Consider the following 20,390-nt stretch of genomic DNA (forward strand, 5'->3'; position numbering starts at 1 on the left):
AACAGTGATTGCTGTTTGTAATTTCTCCTGTGGCTTGACTTACGGGCATTAAGCTCTGTAGAACTGTATTAGCAAAACTCAAGTAAAAAGAAAAAAAAAAAAAAAGGTTTCCAAACTGGAAAGCAGAATGCAGGGTGTTGGCCATTGAGCACCTCACACAGCTGGAGGTGAGGAGCGACTTCCTCCCACTTCCATGTCCCCCCAGCACCCATTCTGGAAACACAAGTCTAAAAACAGTCTAAAATAATGCTCAATCCAAAACAAACACCTTTGTTTGTCCCAGGCAATAATACGTGCACCATGATTTTGTAAAGCTCAACACTTCCAACCATTAGGCCAAATGGAAAGGGAGAAGCAAGTGAATTTGAGCATAGAAGGAACAGGACATTGAAGCACAGGTGCCTTCTTGAAGGATGAGGAGTTTCAATCAATCATAACCTGCTCTTTTGTTTTTTGGGTTTTTTTTTCCCCTCATGAGGCTGTTCACTTCTCACTTCTCCATAAAGAAAGGGTCCTGGTGTCCCTACACCACCTGCGTTACTCTCCCTGTGTGTGCACTCACACGCACACTTCGTGTGCTGCAGCACAGCCTGTTTCACCCTTTAGGGACACCCAGAGTCTGTACGCACTGCTCGCTTGGCTAATGTGCTGCAAAGAGCAAAACATCAGGCACCCAGTGCCTGCAAAGAGTTTTATGATAAAATATGTGGCTGTCAACTGAAAAGCAGAAACAGAAGCCCAAAAGGGCTCCTTTTTTTTGCGGCTATGAATAGCCTGTGGATAGCAATTCTGAAAAAAGAGGAAGAGAGACTGTCTGAATTGCCTTAATCGGCAGAAGTGGCAATGGCATAAGGGCCTGGCTGTAACACTCTTCCCTTAATCACCGCACAGGCCTCCTGAAGAGGTTAAGACCAAAAAGAGACAAAGATGGGACTTAATTCTGTCAGAATACGCTGACTCTTRTCCATGAAACACTTCAAGCATCTGCACAGACCTAAGAGTCAGTCACTTTGTTGATATTTAAGTTCTGYTCTGCCTTGATGCTAGGTGCTAGCCTCTCGTAGGATGGGGCCGAGTAAGACTGAAGTATTTAGTCACCTTGCATTTGTCAGCTGATGACAGATCCAAAACCTGTCACTTACTTTTGAAAACTAATAATTATTAATAGGGAGGAAATGGCACTGATGTCTACAATGAATATCTGTAGCACCTATACAAGAAAAATTACTTGGGTTTTTGTGCCCTCTTGAATGGTGCTAAAGCAATAGTCAACTGATGCTTTTGATGCTGATACACAAACAAAGCCATAAGAGAGAAGAAAACTACCTTTGATTTCAAGCTCCACTAGAATCRTGAAAGGAAAATTAATGTTTACTAAATGAAAAAGGATGTTACTAGTGGAGAGAGGAGGTTTTGTTTAAGCTTTTAGGGGAACATTAATAACTTTGAGAAGTGGAAGCATACATTATAAAATATTTTAAAATGCCATTAGATTTAGAAGGTCCAGAAAGTCTTTTAAACTTACCTAAGCTCCTCAAAGTGGTATCAGGCTTTCAAATCAAACAAACTGAATGAAAGCTAACATACGTAAGGAAACCTTCTAGTGCCAACACRTTTTCTATGAAAAAATCTATAAAGACTTATATATAAAATGAMTGTTTTGAGGTGAAATGAAGGTCTGTTGATCAACTTTTGCAAGTTTCTGCAATGCTTCTGCAGATTCCCAGGGGGATTTTAGAAGCATGCCAGTTTGTTCCCCAAGAATATGCTTTCGTAAACCTGCCATTTGCAGTCTTYTGACATATCACCTTATTTTTGAGTTTGCCTGTGATATGTTGCCAACCACCATGAATGACTGCAGCTCTGAGATGGCAGGTCACTTTTTATTTTGCCAGGCACAACAAAGAAGTGTCAACCTCTGACAGCTTTTAAAAGTAGGCTTTAAAAGAAATATCAAACTGTTTWTTTTTAACCAGTCAGTATCTGAGAATAAATGCTCACAGAAAAWGAGCGGATTAGGAAACTTGTGGAAGCTGAAATCACACTATGTGAGTGTGGTTTAGCACTAYATCTCTCCGATTTTATGCTGATAAATGTTGGGATTAGGTGACACCGCCTTCGTGCCGCCGAACGCGCGCAGTGGACGTGAGCTCGGTGACCTGATGTGTGTGCGCGCCACTGCTGCGGGATTAGAGCGGTGGCCAGAGGCGCGCTGGCTTTTGTGATAATCTCGCGGTTAACGTGCTCGGCTCTTGCGTTTCCGCCTCAGAGCGCCGAGGTACCTCAGCGGCCCTGCGAAGAGCCGGAGTCCCGCGGCTGCGCGGTAGGGAAGGGAAGTGTCCAGCAGGCGCCTTGCGGGCTGCGGCGGTCCCTCGACCGCCGGGACAGGCCTCAGGAGCTTCGCGTCCCGGCCGCTCGGGCCGCACCGGGAGGCGCGTGCTGATGGGAGCGCTCTAAATGCTGACCTGAGGCGTTACCGCTTAAGAGCTATATTGCTTTCRTGGGCTTTAGACTAGAAAATAACTTACTTTCCAATTGCTAAACCACATTAGCTAAACCAGAAACTGTAGAAAAAATGCTTTCTAAAYGCCATGTCATAAACAAATACTGCAGTTATAAGCCTGCCAAGGAGATGGCATAGTCAAGAGAGCAGGGAAAAGCATTATAGGAGATGATCTCTCTATATTACACGATAAAACAGCATACACATGCTCGCTTTGACCACTAAACTGCAGCTCTTTTCAAAATAACCGTGCTGGCAGTGTGGTGTAGGCTTTCCTTTGGAACTGGCTGGACAGCTGGTGATCCCCCTGTAGGAGGTTGGTGAAGAACCTGCCAACACTTCCTTTCAGTATGAAAAACAAASAGGTTCACAGCCAATCTGCAAGCGACCGCAAAGGGAACACCGTATTCCTAGCAGCACCTACGAGCCTGGTTTGCTCAGAAGTGCCTTGCTTCAGACAACTCCAAAAACTGCAGACRGTTGGGAGATAGGCTGCACGCAGGGAAGTTATCTGCTGGGGAAAGCTCAGCTAAAGCAGACTCAGGAGAAGGTCCATCCGCGCTTGCATTGGCCTACGTAACGGTGCGAGAAGGGTACCCGCAGCCTGCKCCCCTGGCCCACAGCTACCTGCTTCTTTTGTTCGTGGCTTCTACTGACGCTGTTAGTTTAGAAGCAGATTAAACGACTCTCCTGGTTTATAAAGAGAAGTAAGATGCAAACTGTAGGAAAATTACTTCTGAAATTAGAGATGGATGGCAGCTCATTTTCAATTGTATTTATCAAAAAAGTTTCCAGCATGACAAGCAAGCGGTACCTTGTGCACTAAGATGTGTTATGGAAGTGTGCTCCTAACGTGGAGTCATGTGCACAGGACTGTAATTTGTGGGTAACAAGGTGTATGTGTTCTGAATAAGTAACTAAGAGAGCATTACAGTTCTGCTGTGGTAGTGGTATTTGCTCTAGGGCTGTCTGCACCCTGGCTCCCTTGGGCCTTCGGGTTTGCTATAGCAGTTGTATGCCAACCCTGTCTTCCCTCCTTCCTCCCTCTCCTACCTTTCACATCCTAATAAAGCAGAAAGTGAAGAAGCAGCCTTGGTGAGACTGGCAGATGAAGGAAAGGGAGGAGTCGTTGCAGATTCTCAGCCACGAGTCTTGGGCTTGGTTATAYGCGTGCTTGGCTTTCGGCTTCTACAATAGAGCGCAAAGGCATTGCTGGTCTAGTCCCCGTTCCCACCCTTTTGGAGCTTTCACAATATGACCCCTTTGAGATGTAGTTTCCACCTTTTACTTGCTCTCAGAGAAGTGTCTGTACATGTTCATCTTACAAGTTTTAGCAGAAAACTCTTATATGCTTTTGAATTCAGTAACCATATGCAGAGAGAAAAAAAAAATGTTTTCCATGGATTTCTTCACTACATAGAGAAATTTGCTACATGAACATAGGGCGTTAAAGGGCGTTATGTTTCTGTCCTGCACGTGACTGTCCCTCCTTCGTAGCAGCTCTGAGCCAGAGCCCCTGCCCCGTCCAGCTGCTCTCGAGCAATAACRCTCTCAGTGGAAGCCCAGAAGAGATCTGTCACAAGTGAAGTTATCGTCTCTTTAATGACCAGAGGAATATCTATTGAATTTAATATATTGGCTTGGGAAATCTGTTTTGCCCAGGCTAAATGGCTGTCTATCACAAATATATCTGCTCAGAGTGAAGCACATTATATAAATAAAACTGTACGGGCAGTATGTTTGTCAGTCAGCAAAAAGGCTCTACACACGCTATCCAGGGCATATATACTTCGTGAGCATTGGTTTCCAACAGATAAATGTAATCAAGGTTTATATGCTCACAGAAGCCTACAGGATAGGATTGTTTCACTCGAAAGATCAGAAGAAAATTGTAACTAATGTTGTGGAAAATTACTTTGATATTGCTTTCTCAGYGCAGCATCACAATTAGGTAGCAATGTGAAGCATAGGGAAAGAATAAATGAATAGTAACAAATCAACACAAACAGCTACTGTCAGGAGTACTTTGCTCAGTGAAAGTAATGTAAGCATTACTTAAAGTTTTATGACTGTGGATTTTATACTGGTTTAAGTAGTACATCAAGGTCTCACCATCATGCTTGCTAGGTCTAAAACAATCAAGAACAATTTCCAGAACAGACAGATAAAACTAAAGTACCAAAGTATTTTTATTAATTTTGTTTCATAAGTTGCACCACCTTAAATTAAAGATGACTGAACATACTAACAGTGAAAAATGTCCTTTTGGTCAATGTAAAATTCTGCTATGCTGCTTTTCAGTGGAAAATCTACTTTATTGACTTTTCTACAGCTTTCCTCGTGAGATTCCAGTGCCTGGTAAGTGCATTTGGCTACATAGTAACTACATGGGAAATACAAACCCAAATCTAATAAATAAAACTAAATAATCAAATAAAATGTACCCTTACAGAATCTGTTGTCCTATGTAGCTTAAGGACACACGCATTTGTTCAAATACACCGAGGCAGCAATCAGAGCAGCACGTTAKAGCAATATCTAATCTCCATTCAAAACAGACACTTTTAGGAGCAAGATGTTCTGAACAGGGGAAGGAAAGCATCCTCATCACTCCAAAAACTTTCTTGTGATTGACAGATTTTCATGGGAGTCTGTCTAGTAAGGAAATATGCCTACCATGCTCTTTAATGAAATGAATGGACATTTTCGCTGTGTTCTTTAAGCTGTCTAATATGCTTTAGTGATAACTAGTATCATTTTCAGAAGCAGTGGATATGAGGAGTTTCTGAGCCCACTGGGAGCTGCAAGTGCTTAACATACATGAAAGTCAGCCAAACAGAAATAAGAGTRATTGTACTGTAGAGCACCTTTTACTCGAGGGGAAAGTCCGGCTCCTACTAACATAGACAGTAACTGAATGTGAGTGTCAGGCCTYTGATGACGCACCTTTGGCAGCACCCGGGCGGCTGGGACGTCGTTTCCGAGGCCCGCAGAGCCTTCCCCACAAAGATCTAACACGTCCGTGACCAAGGCCCCACGCTGGGCAGGGGGGGAGGGCAGAAACCTCAGCTCGAACTTGCTTTTACTGAGGTGTGCTTGGTTGTCTCCTCCTACGCTTACATCCTTCTCAAAAATCACTTCATAGTGTATCGTAATCAGCAGTCTGTGTTCAAGAGCTTCGGGACCGCGGGAACAGAGCTAAGGCAGGTCACAACGCGGGGCCAGTGAGGAAAAAGCAGGGAAGAGCTTGCACAGGCTGTTTTTAAGACACTACAAGAAATTCCTTCTCTTTCAGAAGCAAGTAGCTTACATTTTAGAGTTACACATGCTAAGATGCATTAGAGTACTTCCTGCACATGCTGTCAGTCTGTCTCTCCCCCACCMTGTCTTTCTGCTCCCCCCCAATCTACTGTCCTGTTTCAGTCAAAGCTCTTAAGACAGACAGAAGTCTCCAAGATACAACTGTCTCCTAAGCTTGGTGGAAACTAGTGGCTGGATAGAGAGAAGGATTGCAAACTGGGGACCCTTCTGAAGAGAAGGATGTGSATGAGCTGGAATTACTGGTTGGCGAAGGCCTTTAAGCTCCTTGTCCACCATTTGTTAGGATGYTGGACATACTGAGAGGGGAGAATGAGGTGACAGGAGGGGAAGCTCAGAGATCAGAGGAAGGGAGAACAGAGCAGTGAGAACAGGCTGGGGTAGAAAGGGAAGGGGCTAAAAGCCTTCAGGAAATCAGTTGAATAATAAATAAATAATAAAACAACATGTTTTGTATAGAGGCATAATTTAAGTACCACTGGTTCTTTATAAAGGGGATTTGATGGACCATCACATGTAGATCTAGTTAGGACACTGAAACATTACCTGCCCCCGGGTGTCTGATGTCTTCCTCCTTAACCCTCTGCCAGCGGATTACAACCCGCCAGGTTAACTTCAATTTTATGGTAATAACCTTCTAGAGGAGAAAAGGGGAAGTGATTCTTTCCCAGTCACTGGAGCCTCTGGTGTTGGGGGCGCTTTATTTTCAAAAGATAATATGGCCTGATGAGGTCACAATTTTATTTCTAAATCCTATCGATTATGGCATAACTATAGTATATCAATTTCTATATCTATACAGCTAATAACAGTTAAAGGTGGATCTGTTCTCAGTGTAAGAATAAAGCATGTTTACTAGAGGGGAAGGCAGGTCCTTGACAGGATGCTTGATGTCTTGATGAGAGGTGTGCCTGACTGATTTCTATCTTGCATGCATTTGGTGCAATCACAGCTAAAACGGGGAACTTTTGCAGTGAATTTATGGAATTGTAATTTCCATATTCTCCTTTTAATGTACAGACTTCATAGCAGTTTTGATTCCAAATGAACTTGCAGAGGGTCAAATGTGGCCAGTTGTCCTAGTTTTAATATGTAACTTGTTTYGCACGTAGGTGCACAAAAATAAATTAAAAAGCACTGAAGTGACTGGTAATCCTCTGCTTTCTGCAACACAGTCCTGGTTCATAATGTCTATAGTTTCAGTTGAGTGGCTGCTTTCAAAATTGATGTGCAGTTGGACTAAATGATAAAACATTTTAAGGTATAGATTTTTTAGTGACATGGAAATAAGTACTTAATAAACCTGGATATGGAAGTTARTAATACTTTAAAATGTACATCGTCATGCGCACTGTATGATGAGGATGACAGTTGGATGGAGTTTCTATAAAATAAGCATTTAGTGAAAGGAGAATTCCCATGCACTTGGGAGAAAACACAATGACCAACCCTCTGCACGGAGGGACATTATAATGAATGTAGAGTAACTGCACTGGCATTTATCTAGGTCCTGAATCAGCCTTCATTACAGCCTTAATCACAGAGAAAGCTTACTGTAAGTAAACCGAGAGATGTTTYGTGCACTTCCATACTTCTCAAATGTTCCTCATTTAAAAGGAAACCACTACTTTAGCTCATAGTTTCCTAGTTCTCACATTAACTCGGTCTCTTTGGTTCTTAGTAACATGGGAAGATGGTACACTTATGCATGAAATTTATGCWAGTTCAAGGGAATTTATGTACATTAAAAGAATACATCCTAAAGTGTTTTAAGTTTCTTGCATGTGTCTTTGAATGCATCTCTTGCGTTGTGTCTCAGTGACACACTGAATAGCATGTACAGGCAAAGGTGGATTCGGAGGCAGGTATTCACAGGAATCGCTAGATCTGCAGTGGTGGAACTAGCAGCAGAAACCGTTGGCAAAGATTCCTGTATAACCAGTCAATTGTTTCTTGAAACTGCTTTTTAAGCAAATTCTCCTCGCCCCCACACTCTTTTTTTTTTTTTTTTTTTTTTTTTTCCAAGAAGCATTAATCAACCCTAAAATAGCCTTCATTAAAAAACAACACACCTATGCTCAGGCAATCTATGGGAAATATGTAAAGCACATTAAGGATATAAATATGTCATACTGAACATGAAAGAGCAAGTGAGCCAAACAGAAATAGAAGTGCTAACCTGGTAACTGCTGATGAACTATTTCTTCTGGATCCTGCAGATGAATGAAGACAACAAGCCCAGCTGCTCCAAACAGCAAGATGAAGGAGAACATACATGTCAGCCTCATAATTATTGTTCTCAGATCAATCCGGTTTGGACGCAGGAAAAGGACTGCTTGCAATCTCCAGGATGCTCTTCACTCATAGTCTCATCCTCTCATCAGGAAGTCTGGCATAATACGTCTGCAAGAGGTAAAAAAAACAAATCCTTAAAACTTAACACAAAGACGATTTGGTTTTTTCAAGGTAGATTAGTAGATTTGAGTTCTTGTTTAGACCAAATAAGTGTTTTCCCTAATAATTRGTGAAGCTAATTGCAGTTATCTAGCTGATTTCTGCTCCCCTTGTTTCTTTGTAATTATGAATATGTCACTTTTATTTTATTTTATTTTATTTTTTTTTACAAATTTGAAAAAAGAGTGTGAGACATCATTAAAAAACGTATATGGGGAAAATGCTATGGCACAGAAACCCTTCTTAAGAGTTCGCTAGCTTCAAGTCAAGCATGTATCACTTTTTATTTTTCACTGGTTAAACAATATGAAAACCATGAAGTGAGATGATGTGGGGAAAATGATCACGCAAGCTGCACCTTGCATGTCAAACCTGGAGAGAATGACAAACTGGCAGCTGCCTGCTTCATCCTTGGGAAGATAGTTGCACTGCGCACAGGTCGCTGAGCAGCCTGCTTGCGAAGCTCCGTGGGCCTGTCGATCGAGGGATGCCGTGCGCTCCGAGGGAAACGCCGCTCCCGGGGCTCCRATCACCTCCTCTGGGCTTGCCCAAAGCGACAAAAAATACAGCGCGAGGAGCAAGGCAGCTGTGTGTGGCCACAGAGCCAGATAGGGGCCCCGGTTGTGGCTCTCCCGGGAATTCTCTGAGCAAATTTCTGGGCAAATTTCTCACCGACCCCCGTGACGCTTGCAGTGATGTGTAGTGCCGGGGAAATGGCAACAGCTCTAATCCCAAATGGGCACACCGCGTGTGTTTCTAAACCCCTCGCTGAGCACAGCCCTTAGGCAAMTACTTCACTTTAAGCACGTGAACAGTCCCATTGGAAGCAGTGGCCATACTGGTAAGGTACTGAGAAGCAAAGAAGTGAAAGAGCGAGAACCAGAGAGGAAAGTCGTTACGTGGTGCTATGTGGCATTTATTGTAATTACCACAATATGCGTATACAATGTGTGTTGTTATTCATTGCAATGAATGCTACGCAAGTATGTTGGTCCTGTGTTTTCCAGTAATGTGTAGGAAAGCCCATTAGAGCAGAGGCAGTGGAACCAGTTCCCAGATTTCCTATCAGCAAATATTTAACACACAGACGCAGGCTGGAGATCAGCAAGGGCGGCACTCACTTTGCTTTTATCATATTTCTAATTGGAAATGTGAGATGGTCTAAAGGAAGATTTTTGAAGGTTGTTTTGGTTTAGAAAAGAGGTTTTAAGTACAGGAAGACTGTATAACATTAGTTTGCAGGGAGAATGGGTTGTGGAAAACGATGATTCAAAGTACTTATTCCAGTGAAAACCTTTAAAGAATGGTCCTCAGTGYGCCTGGAATACTTGATGTTTATGGCAACCTCTTTGTTTTTCATGTTTCCTCTATCTGGGTTTCAATTTTTGGGAGGGTATTAATGTTTTAGATTTCTAAAATGCACCAGGTWAGAACAGTAGTTGTGCAATGAAGTCACTCCTGTGACTTTGGCTGATGAGGTTATTTAATGGCAACTATGTTTATCAGCCTGTAAAACAGCCCCGAGGTAAGCCCCAGGCCAGAAACATTCCTAGATGCTTGTACTGTAAATGAATGCAAAGCACCAAGTTTTCTCTCAACATAGGCAAATTCAACTTTTCTTTCTGTTACAAATTATGGAAGGCATTAACTGTGTATTTTTACAACTTTTTTGCTTAAACTTTTCTCATCTCTTTAAAAGTTAAAGCAAAGACCTACATTTTCCAGCACTAAGAAATGGCTTAGACCCCAACAGTCTTACGGGTCCTTGTGTGGGTCCATCTGAGTATGTTATGTGCATGTGTGTATGTATATATGTGTGTGCGTATATACCTRTATATGTGTGTATATATGTACATGTACATGGATGACTCTTTAGCACATGTATTTATTGTATATATACATTTTTATATACGTGTATGTATGTTTGTATAACACTAACCACACTCTAGCCAAATACTTAAGCCCTAGCTAGGGGAGTGATATTAGGGAAGCATGAGGATCCGTCTTCCAAGTAATTGTGTTACAGTTGCCAACACTGTTGTTACGACTAGACATGAAATATGAACAACTCTACCTCAGATTTACAGGGGAGGCATGGGGTAAATTTCTTACTCAAGTTTATACAGAAAGGCTGTGACGCAGCAGAGGTGGAAGGGTCTCCTGGCCGCTGCGCTGGCGTCCCCAGAGCTGTATGTCCTGGCTGTGAAGGACTAGGCAACTGGTGGGATGGAGCTGGCAGGAGACACGCAATCATCATTTGAGAGAGAGCACCATTAAAAAATCCACTCCCAAATAAAAGGGGGGGGTGTATTTGCTTGATGCTGAGTTTTAAGGTCATTTTTAATGTGAATTGTGCCATTGAGCAAATACGAGTTTCTAAAACAATTATTAGCTTAAAATGCTAAATCATTTCCCCCTTTTGATTCATTGAAATATTTTTGTTTGAAGTAAAAGCAGCATTGAGAAAGAAGGTCCCTAGCAGGTTTTTAATCAGTGTGAGAAATGCCAYGATGGTAGTTTCTATCAGTTGTAATCTTTACATTATTGCATACCCTATAGGACATCTGTGCTCAGGATCACATAACCTTTTAGGTTAGATGCTACAGTGCCTTAAAGAGACCTCTCAAGATGCAACAGTGACAAAAGCTACAGGAAAGCATATGTTGAAAGGAGAAAAGGCCACATGTAATTACATCCCTCCAAAGAAAGACTACTGCTTATTCCTTGTTTTAGCTACACATCTTGGCAAGGAGCGAATGTGCAGAGAGCCTAAGAAGGAAACGAAAGAGCTTCTTTCCCCTCCACAAAACACAAACTTCCGAGATCTTAAGCGATAGGTCTTGGTTTTTCCCATCTCTGTTCTCCTGTAATTATTTTTTCAATCAGTTGACTTTAATTAACCTGTCCTAGGAGAGCAAAACCTGGAAAATGAGAATGACTGTTTTGTGTATGCTGAGCACGTGCCTCCCGAGCCCTCCTAGGCTGGCTGCTGACTTACAGGAGCAGAGAAACTCCAGCAGCAGCTAGCACTGATTGATAAACGCAAATGAAGTGTCCTCCTTAAGAAAACATTGGAAAATGTTGTTTAAGCTCAAATCATGCCATTTTAAAGATGTATTAGATGAAAAACAACAACAAAATGCCTGAATGAGGCATCAGCTTGCAATTTCTTCCAGCAGTGGCACAGGCGGGAGCAAGAGGGCCGGCTAGTGCAGGATCTGGGAGCTTGGGCTTCACTCTCCCGCACGGACAGGATGGTCCCTGCAGTGCCTTACACCAGGGAAGCAGCTTTGTGTACAAAGCCACAGCCTGTCCCGACCTTACACGTTGGATTTGTAGTCACATACTTTAACCGTGCCCCTCAAAATGGGCAATAAAATATTTTTACGATCATTAGTAATACTGAGAATGCAAGATAAGGTTGCAAGCAGCTTCCAGTATAAACTCCCATGTTCTGTGGCCTTGAACTTACTAAACAGATGGAGAGCAGTTCACCAGAATGTGCAATAATGAATTGAAATATGTAACATAATTTATTCTTCCTTTATACACTTCTGTGGTGGATAAAACCCCTATTTATCAATGTATGTTTTCCCAAGCTTTCCCTTTACTTTCCCATATCTGCTGCCCTTGAAAGCAGTAGATGTGTATATGCTGATAATAATTAGCACTCAAATAGCATTTGCCAGTTCAAAGACATTCATTAATCACCATAATACTCCTATAAATTGTGAGGTAAGGAAGCATGAGCATCAGGTAGGAGAATAGGCATTGCACCATTAAAGCAAACATTTTAAGAAAAAAAGCTGCACAGCTTTAGGTAAAAAAACATACAAATATATTTGTGAAAAAGCTTTGAATATTACTGCAAAATCTTCAGAGATCAAACCTTTTATTTGCAAACATAGAAACAGGACTAATTCCCTCCTGCTCCCAAGCAGCACTGAAAGCAAGTTACAAAGATACTGCAAACCAGTATGATGRGAAAGATGTTTTAGTTGTTTAACTGGAGATACAGTACTGAGTTGTGCCTATCCGAAGTTGGTTCTGAACATCAGTTACCTGCTGCTTCTCATGGGAAGGTCTGGGTCATAAAAGGAGGCCCTCAGTCTTCTGACGAAGCAGTTTTTGTTTTAAATGGCAATTAAAATGATTTAAATGGAGATACAGAGATTAGTGCTTTGTAGGTTTGCTTTTCTGCGAGTGCCCTCTGGAAGCCTAATGGCTGAACGTTTTTACGGGGAGCTACTTGGCATTATGATGATGGATCATCGAAAGAGTTTTCTACAATGACATTGTAAAACACAAATGTCTCTGTTGTTTAATTCCTCATCGGAGATGCGTTGCCCAGGCTGCGTTGGGGGCTCTGGCTGGTAGCACGTGGTTGTTTCTTCATTCATGAGCTGTCATGAGACATCACATTCTCTCCCTAATCTACCAACAAGTCTGTGCAAAGAATGATGTTGATAATATAATAATCTGCTAACAGCACAATGTAATTCTTCGGGTAGAAGCTCAGGGACTGCCTTTGGTCCATGCTGAAAGGGATCTTCCTCTAACAGTGCCTGCTAGTTGATGCTTCAAAGGAAAGCACCGAAAGCCTAGCAGTGTGGAGCGGTGGGACAGCTCGCCCCCAGGAAGGGGGCTGTCAGTCTTTAGTTGAGGTCGTTGTCTTTGTGCATGGGCAGCGTATCTGGGGCTGTCTCAGGAAAAAAAATGTCAGGGCATGTGGCTTGCACAGCACCACAACCAGTTGCTTCCCAAGAGCTCAGTCTCTCTTGGAGGACAGGGGGAAAGGGTGGTGGACAGGAGCGCCCAGGCCCTCCTTTCTCTCCGTTGGCTACCCAGACACACTGCAGCAGTCGAGTTACCTCCCYGCCTTGTGCAAACGGGTGCAGCTGAGCTTTCACGCCCCCCTGCTAGCCTGCTAGCTGGTGACCAGCTAAACTGGACCAAAGATGACAGAAACCGTCCCAAGAAAAGAACGAAGAAGCTGTCTTCCTATGTGGCGCCAAGGGGAGGTGAGGACCTGGGGCGCAGCAGGACTCTGGTCCGCTGCAAGGTACCTCCATGCTCTCCCTTCTCCAGGCTGTGCTGCAAGCTGCCTGTGCAGCTCCAAGGCAAGCCAGGAGGGCGAACTAATGACAGTGTCAGGTTTACATTACCATGTACATCAGCAAGTCAACAGAATACCTAGGTTGTTTGCCAACATCTACTGATTACTAAATTGGACAATTACAAATCACCTATGAATCAATGTAAATGTCTGGTTCACGTGTACACAGCAAAYTTCATTTCTCATGCTGAGAGAGCTGCAACAACTCACCCCGCTCCTTGAGCTGATAGCAGGCTGCCAATTTAGAGCAGAGTCAAATCCCACTGTTTTATTTAAAGTCCGACAGCAGTATGTGAGTATCTTTGTGTTTTCAAAGCTGGGATTGATGTGCTGCCACCAGGCACCTTGTGTTCAACTGCAAACCTACTTACTGAGGAGCAGAGATTAGCTTGGACACCTCTGCGCTGCCCTGGCCACGCTGTTGTTGTGGTGAGACGCGGAGGTGTGCGTGGTGCCAAGCGGCTCTTGGTGGGGGCGCGGGGYGGTGCAGAGCTCTCCGAGGAAGCAAATGCGGAGCGAGGTTTTTATAAACACATCGATATTTTTATCAACACAACTTTACCTAATAGAAGTTAAAAAGGCTCTGTTGAATTTCAGCATTCCTTGAGCATACGGAGAAGTTTGACTGGGAGGTGTTTGCAGCTCGGGTCTGGGATGGTTTTTTGTCCTCTGCTATATTTTGTTTCATGTGTCCTGAAAGGGCATCAGAGTGGCGCACTCACTTTTATGTGATATTAAAATGATTTTATTTAAACTGTGTAATATGGTTAGAGACTGGGATAGTGGCAGTGGGCAATTAGCTGCTTGGAAAAAAAAAACAGAATACTATTACTACAAGAATATTAGAAAAAGATTTGCAATTACTACTGAAATTATCACTTCTAGACACATTAGCTGTGTTTCTATGAGTGGTATGAGCAACTGCTTCTCCTCACATCTGAAGCTGAGCCAAGCATGCATTTCCTTACTTCAAAGCACTTGCAGAGGCAAAAGGCCTTAAAAAGGATGGGGCACTAAGTTTTCCTATCAGTCAAGTATCCGCTCTCTGTTTTACCCTGGACTTCTAGATCAGGCTTGTCCTGACATTTACAGAAGAAAAAGGGATTTATAAACATTCATATCCACCAGTAAAACCAACTTTTTATAGCGGTTTTACAAATGCAGACTGTACTAAAGGTAGAGATGTTAAAAGTCCTATCATTCTGTAGCAGTCAGCACTTCTTGGAAATAGGAAATGCAAATGAATCCCGAGTATTATGCCCCAAATCCTCTAGCTTCTTAGCATAGAGAGAAGTAGGAAACTATTAATCCCATGGCTGCTTTCATTCTCCAAATGTTCATCTTYGGGTGCTGGATTTTCTGTCTCTGTGTTCTGGCTCAATTACCCCCTACAACAAAATCTTTGATTTTTTACTGAGATACTTTGGAAAAGAAAAATTTGTTTCCAGCTGGTATTTCAAAACAAAACATTTTGTTTTACTTATTTCAACTTCATCTGTAATACTGTTCCTCATGTAAAAGCCAAAAAAGAAATATTGTGAAGAAGGATGAGACAAGAAATTTTACTTGAATCTGTTCAAAATGCCCAGGCCCTGAATTTCCCCAAAATTCTTTCCTGAAAAAAWTTGGATTCATATTTTTCACTCACAGCCCACATGGGGAAAGGAATTACACCCAGTTCTACRAAATCACCAATGCAACCAAAGCGTGCTCGGACTCTGGGAGGCCTGTGGCAAGCACGAGCACAACCACTGCTCCAGCGGAGGCAGCGGGTGGTCCTGCCCGGTGGGATGCGGTGCAGCAGTACGCTCAGCCCTCGGTTTTCCCAGGAAGCGCCTGCGGCGGCAGGAATCGGCGTTCCCACGCATCGGACCTGGTGCCCCCGGTGAGCGGGCACCCCTTGCTCCTGCAGCCTGGCGGGCAGCTCCCACGTCCAGCCAAGGSCAAGAACGCGCCGCACTGCCCGCCTACGCTGCCGGCCACCCATCACGCCTGGGCAGCGCTAGGGGAAGGTCGGCAGAGCTCGCTGCCTTTTAACAGCTCTCTTCTCCCGTCGCTGATGCCATTACGCATCTTGGCTTTCAGCACCTCTTAGAAAAGGGAAATATTCCAATTAGGCAAAATAGAGCTTTCTCGATATGAAGAGAATCCTGAAAACCACAGGACCCTCTTTTGTTCACATATATATGAATCCATGTTCTGCAAAAAAGCAGAACAAAGCTTTCCTCAATCTTTTTTTTTTTTAAGCCAAATCAAATATCACATAAAGCAAATACCACGTTTTCAAAAGGTTTTTTTTTAGATGACTGCACAATTGTATGACAGGGATGATTGCACCTCTCTGGAATAGTCGTCTTCAGTTCTCCTGGTGGTGCTTGGCTCATCTCTTCTGTAGGTTTCTTAGCTATTGTAAATAAAAATGCCGTTTTTCAAAAGGTACGAATGCACCTGGAAWAGGCTGGACTTCCAGAGGTGCTGAAGCAAGTAATCGTCGTACGCAGATTCCCTCCTTTATGTCAGTATTAAGTGAACGTACATTGAAGTTTGCTTTTATAGATTAATTTTGCTGTGAAGTTGTTGATACTGTTGTTGTAAGAAGATAAAAGCGGACAGAGTAAAAGATTTTATGATTTGCTGTATATGTAATATATATGTACACATCTGATTGAACAATATGTTACTAACTGTCGGGTAAATATTTTATTCATGTGCCAACCCTCATGGCATCGTGAGATTTTAAGTGTTTTTTGCTACAGTAATGTGAAGTGCTTTTATCTTTTTGCGGGGGCCCTGCCTTGCAGCGTTACAGCTTTAGTTTGTGCCATGTGTAACATGGTACACGTAATACGCTTTGGAGGTTCATTTTTCCTGAATATTATTTCCTTCTCCTAGAATATGAAATCATTTTAATGGAGATCCTTTTCTGGGAGTCTTAAGCCAGGAGGAAGGACAMGAAACTGCAGAACGGTCCTCGTAAGCCGGGAGCCGGGAACCTTTGTTGTACGCGCGGGTGGTTTTAATTCTGCACTTGAGGAAACAAAACACAACAAAATTTCTGCAAAAGCAGACAGAAAACAGCCTCCTGGCTCACACGGCGTCTAGTTCATTGTGGTGCTACTATGGTTACTCCAGGAAAAAGAAAATAGCCCTCATAACCCTGAAACCCGCCGTGCTGCTGCGGCGGCGGAGCGGGTTCCTTTACTGGCTGACGCAGTGCTCCTAACCTGTTCTCACCTGACACCCGCTCTCTTAATCCTTCTAGCCATGATGACTAATTTATTTCTTATTGAAATTTTACAGATGYTTTCTCCCTAATGAGAGATCCCCATCTGTTTCGTCAAGGTACTTTTTCACTTAGACCATGCATGTATGTCAGAGATAAGTTATTTCCTGTTGTTCTTGATCTGGGCAGCTGAAACAAAGCAGTTAATTAAAAGGAGATATTCTGTAAGTAGATCTAGTTGAAAAAACATTTTTTTTTGCTTCTCTAAAATGCCTGCTACACTTTCTGTCTGAAACATTTTCCCCATGATATATTGCAAAACAGACTGAAACAAATATTTTCATTTGATTTTGAAGTGCAATTTCTACACCAAATGAAACAGAATTTGTTTGGAATTAAGCTGCCGTGCTATTGCAGTGTACGCAAGGAGGCTGCACTGCCTGCTGACAGATCAGGTGGCGAGAGCATACGGAGACGGGGCCGTCCCGCGCGCAGGGCCGGCTGGGCCGGCGCGCTCCGCAGCCTGCGCCTGTCCTGGGGCAGGTGGAGAGAGCTCCTGCGTGTCGGGAAGAAAAATATTGTTTGGGCTCTGTCAGCACTTAAAGCGGAGTGGGACGGTCGCTATATGAGGGACCTGTCTGGGTCTTCCTTACCTGCACGCTCCACACACCCGAGTATCTGACATCCCGCGTTTTGGAGCAATCAGGGGAAATGCGTGGATTTACAGCAACTAGTCAGTCTTTTAAATGGAAGAGGATTTTCAATAGTGAGCTATAACAAGAACCTTGAATAGCTATCCACTCTCCCTTTAAAATCTGTCCTGCAATGCTAGTAGGAGGAGAGTATTACTATTTGGTTTGCTGTTATTCAATTATTTTTAAGAACGTCGTGTCAGATTTGTAATCAGAACAGATAAGGCAACTAGCTGCTAGGCATGCTTTTGTGCTCTAAATATTGGAGATCATTAAATGTCACCGGGAAAGTTGCTGTTGCTACACTGATACGCTATAGGAATGGATATACTCTATTGACTCTGTGCATTGGACATCAGGCTGTTTGCAACTCTCTCTCTCCTCAGCTTCTGTATCTGGCAAGGTATCTCTCAAAACTTCTGCCCTTCCTCCCCCCTTCGGTGGTCACGTAGAGAGGCATGGTGATGCTCCCGAAGGTGATTCCACTGTGACRCAGTGGAATCTTCTGGGAAGGAAGAAAAGGGGTTTCTGGTTTTCCTTTGCACGGTGCCAAGGATTTGGTGTTACTGTCAAGACACTTACTGCTCAGTTAGCTTCAGCTAACTAACTGAGAAGCTATTATAAAATAGGGTAATCGGTGTGCTTATCCCTGTATCAGGCGGGGGTATTCCCGCTGCGGGGGCTGGCTCACCACAAAGCTTTTGCACAAACATATTTGTGTAGTTTTTACCTAAATATTTGTCTTTTAAATACAAAAAATGCATGGGGAAAAATGTATATCCAAGGGAGTATTTCCTACTAGTAGTACTACTAGGGTAGTGTCACTGTTAATCTACTCTAATTCCACAAAGCTTGAAGAACCTTGAAAAAAAACCCCAAAATGGTATGGTAATGCAAAAGGTGACCCTTTTGCATTAAAAGTGAAGGCTAGAGGCAAGGGAGCGGGGCTACGGCCAGCTGCTGCAGATCTCCTTTCACACCTGCAGCGTGCTGAGCACTGCCGCTCTCATAGCAATTAAGGGACGTCTAGCTGCCATTCAGCACAGCGTCTGRCAGAAAGACGGTTCATGTTAATGGTTCGTGTGATGCCTGTGACCGCTTAACGTTGGAGTCTGTTGGCTACAYCAGTGCAACACTGCTTGGGGGCTTTAATTTTCTGATGATGGCAAATCCCTCAGCGGTACCCAGGTGTCCTCCACGACCTGCCTGGGGTCACCTGCAGTAAACGAACAGTATGCTGTCTTAAMGGTCCTGCTGCAGAGTCCTTGCATCTAGGTGAGTTTATTATTCTACATGCACAGTTTGACAGAAAAAAATTAAATATTTGCATTTTCAGGTCTTTGGTTTCCTTAAGCTTTCCTTAAGCTTAGGTGGCAACAACTAGCTATTATCCAGGGACTACCATAGAAAATAAGGCCAAAGGGGCTCAGCAGTTTTTCTGCTTTGTCCCCACTATAGGTTATCCCTAGGATAAACTAGAGAAACTACACTTAAATCAGTGCTAAAAGATTCTTATCAAATCTGTCCACAAAAAGACCAACCACAGAGGTTCCACAGCCTCCTAAGAATTTTAAATACATGTTGATTTTTATAGCAATTTCTGCTTTTATCACCCCCTAATTATTTCCTGAGCAGGAAGCTGCAGAAGCCTGTGTGCTTCAGCCAGGATGCTGAGCAGCGCCGAGAGCCAAGCAGGCTGCCGGCCGCGTCCGGCGCCCGCAGCTCTCCCGTCCCCGCTTCCCCCCACTCGGCACGGTACAGAGACGGAGTGCAGGTCCTCGCCCCGTCGAGTTCAGCACCGATACTGCGTCCATAAGTCCCGAAAACCGCCTGCCAGCCAGTCTGGTGGCCGACAGCTTCTCAAATCTTTCTCCCGCACAAAAATTTCCTGCCAAACCACAAGTTTGCCCGTGTAAAAACTGATGGCGTCTGTCCCCCCGCGAACTCCAGCAGTAGGAGGATCCTCCGGAGCTGAATCCCGACCACTCGTCCTTCCTGCGGCAGCCGCGAGCGCGTCGCGGCGGTGCTTTCGGAGGTGTCTCACGGAGAGGGCGTTCTGCAGCGGGGCGGACGGGCACGTCCGCAGCGGAGCCCCGAGGCCGCCTCCGGGCCCCGGGGGCTCRCCCTGCCTCCCCCGTGGGGCTCGTGCTCGCTCCGAGCCGGACCGCGGCCGAAAGGAACCGCTAAGCCCACGGTGCAGCAATGCCTCTACTGAGTTAYCCAAATCTAAAATCGAGGCCTTAAAAATAAAATACTTACTGACCTTTTAGCTCATCTATAATTAAAACCAGTTCTAATGTTGTGCATATGAATAATAGATAGCTGTTTTCACAGATCAATGCCTTCTACTGCTTTATAAGAAACATTTTTAAGTAAAATTATTGTGCCTTTAAGTTTACTARGAAAATTTGATGTGTTAGCAACTATAGGTTGATCTCTGTACATTTTTCAATTGTAAATTGCACTTTAAAAATGCAAACAATTATTAATATTGATTTGGACTAAAACAATATTGAATTTCAATATATTTCTGGGTCTTTTATGAATTACCCTGCACAGCCAGTGTGATTATGATGAAAGAGTATTTGCACGCTCAATTTCTTTTTAGCAAGAAACCTTGAAGAGTGCAAATTGTGCTCAGGCTGATAATGATAAACCTGTACATTCAAGGAAAATAAGACTACCTTAAAAAAAATCTCAACTGAGGCATAGAAAATTAGTATTTCCTCCTATGTATGCAGTTCTGTATCACGCTTGCTGAACTTTTGTTATTAACAAATATTGAGAATTTAGTCCGCGTACAGATCACCGCCTGAGACCTCTGTTCTGGTTATGCATCGCGTGCAGTTACCAGACGATGTCAATCGTCATTCCACGTCCCTGTGACTAAGTGAAGAGAGGAATATATTCGTGTCCTAGGACGCTGCCACGCGCCGGTTTATTTCAATGCCGTTAAACCCGTGGTTCTGTTCGGCGCCTGGCACAGACATTTCACAGCTCCGCTGCTGCAGCTTTCTGAGCCTTTCCTCCAGGCTCAGCGAGAATCTCGGGGCCCGGTCGCCCTTTGCTCGCGCGGGAACCCCG

The 20,390-nt window shown here is 43.6% G+C and overlaps 1 protein-coding gene across 1 annotated transcript in view; it reads right to left on the reverse strand.

Annotated features, from left to right (window-relative positions):
- Positions 1-20,390, reverse strand: part of CHST8 (carbohydrate sulfotransferase 8) — a 175,940-nt gene that overhangs the window by 130,116 nt on the left and 25,434 nt on the right. The window contains exon 2 of the mRNA XM_085303753.1: positions 8,001-8,224. Coding sequence (XP_085159879.1) covers positions 8,001-8,109 — 109 coding nt within the window. The 5' untranslated portion in view covers positions 8,110-8,224. The remainder of the gene's footprint in view (positions 1-8,000; positions 8,225-20,390) is intronic.

Source organism: Rhea americana, unplaced genomic scaffold (genome assembly GCF_003343005.1).
Source record: "Rhea americana isolate MKP2758 unplaced genomic scaffold, rheAme1 scaffold_20, whole genome shotgun sequence".
NCBI lineage: Eukaryota > Metazoa > Chordata > Aves > Rheiformes > Rheidae > Rhea > Rhea americana.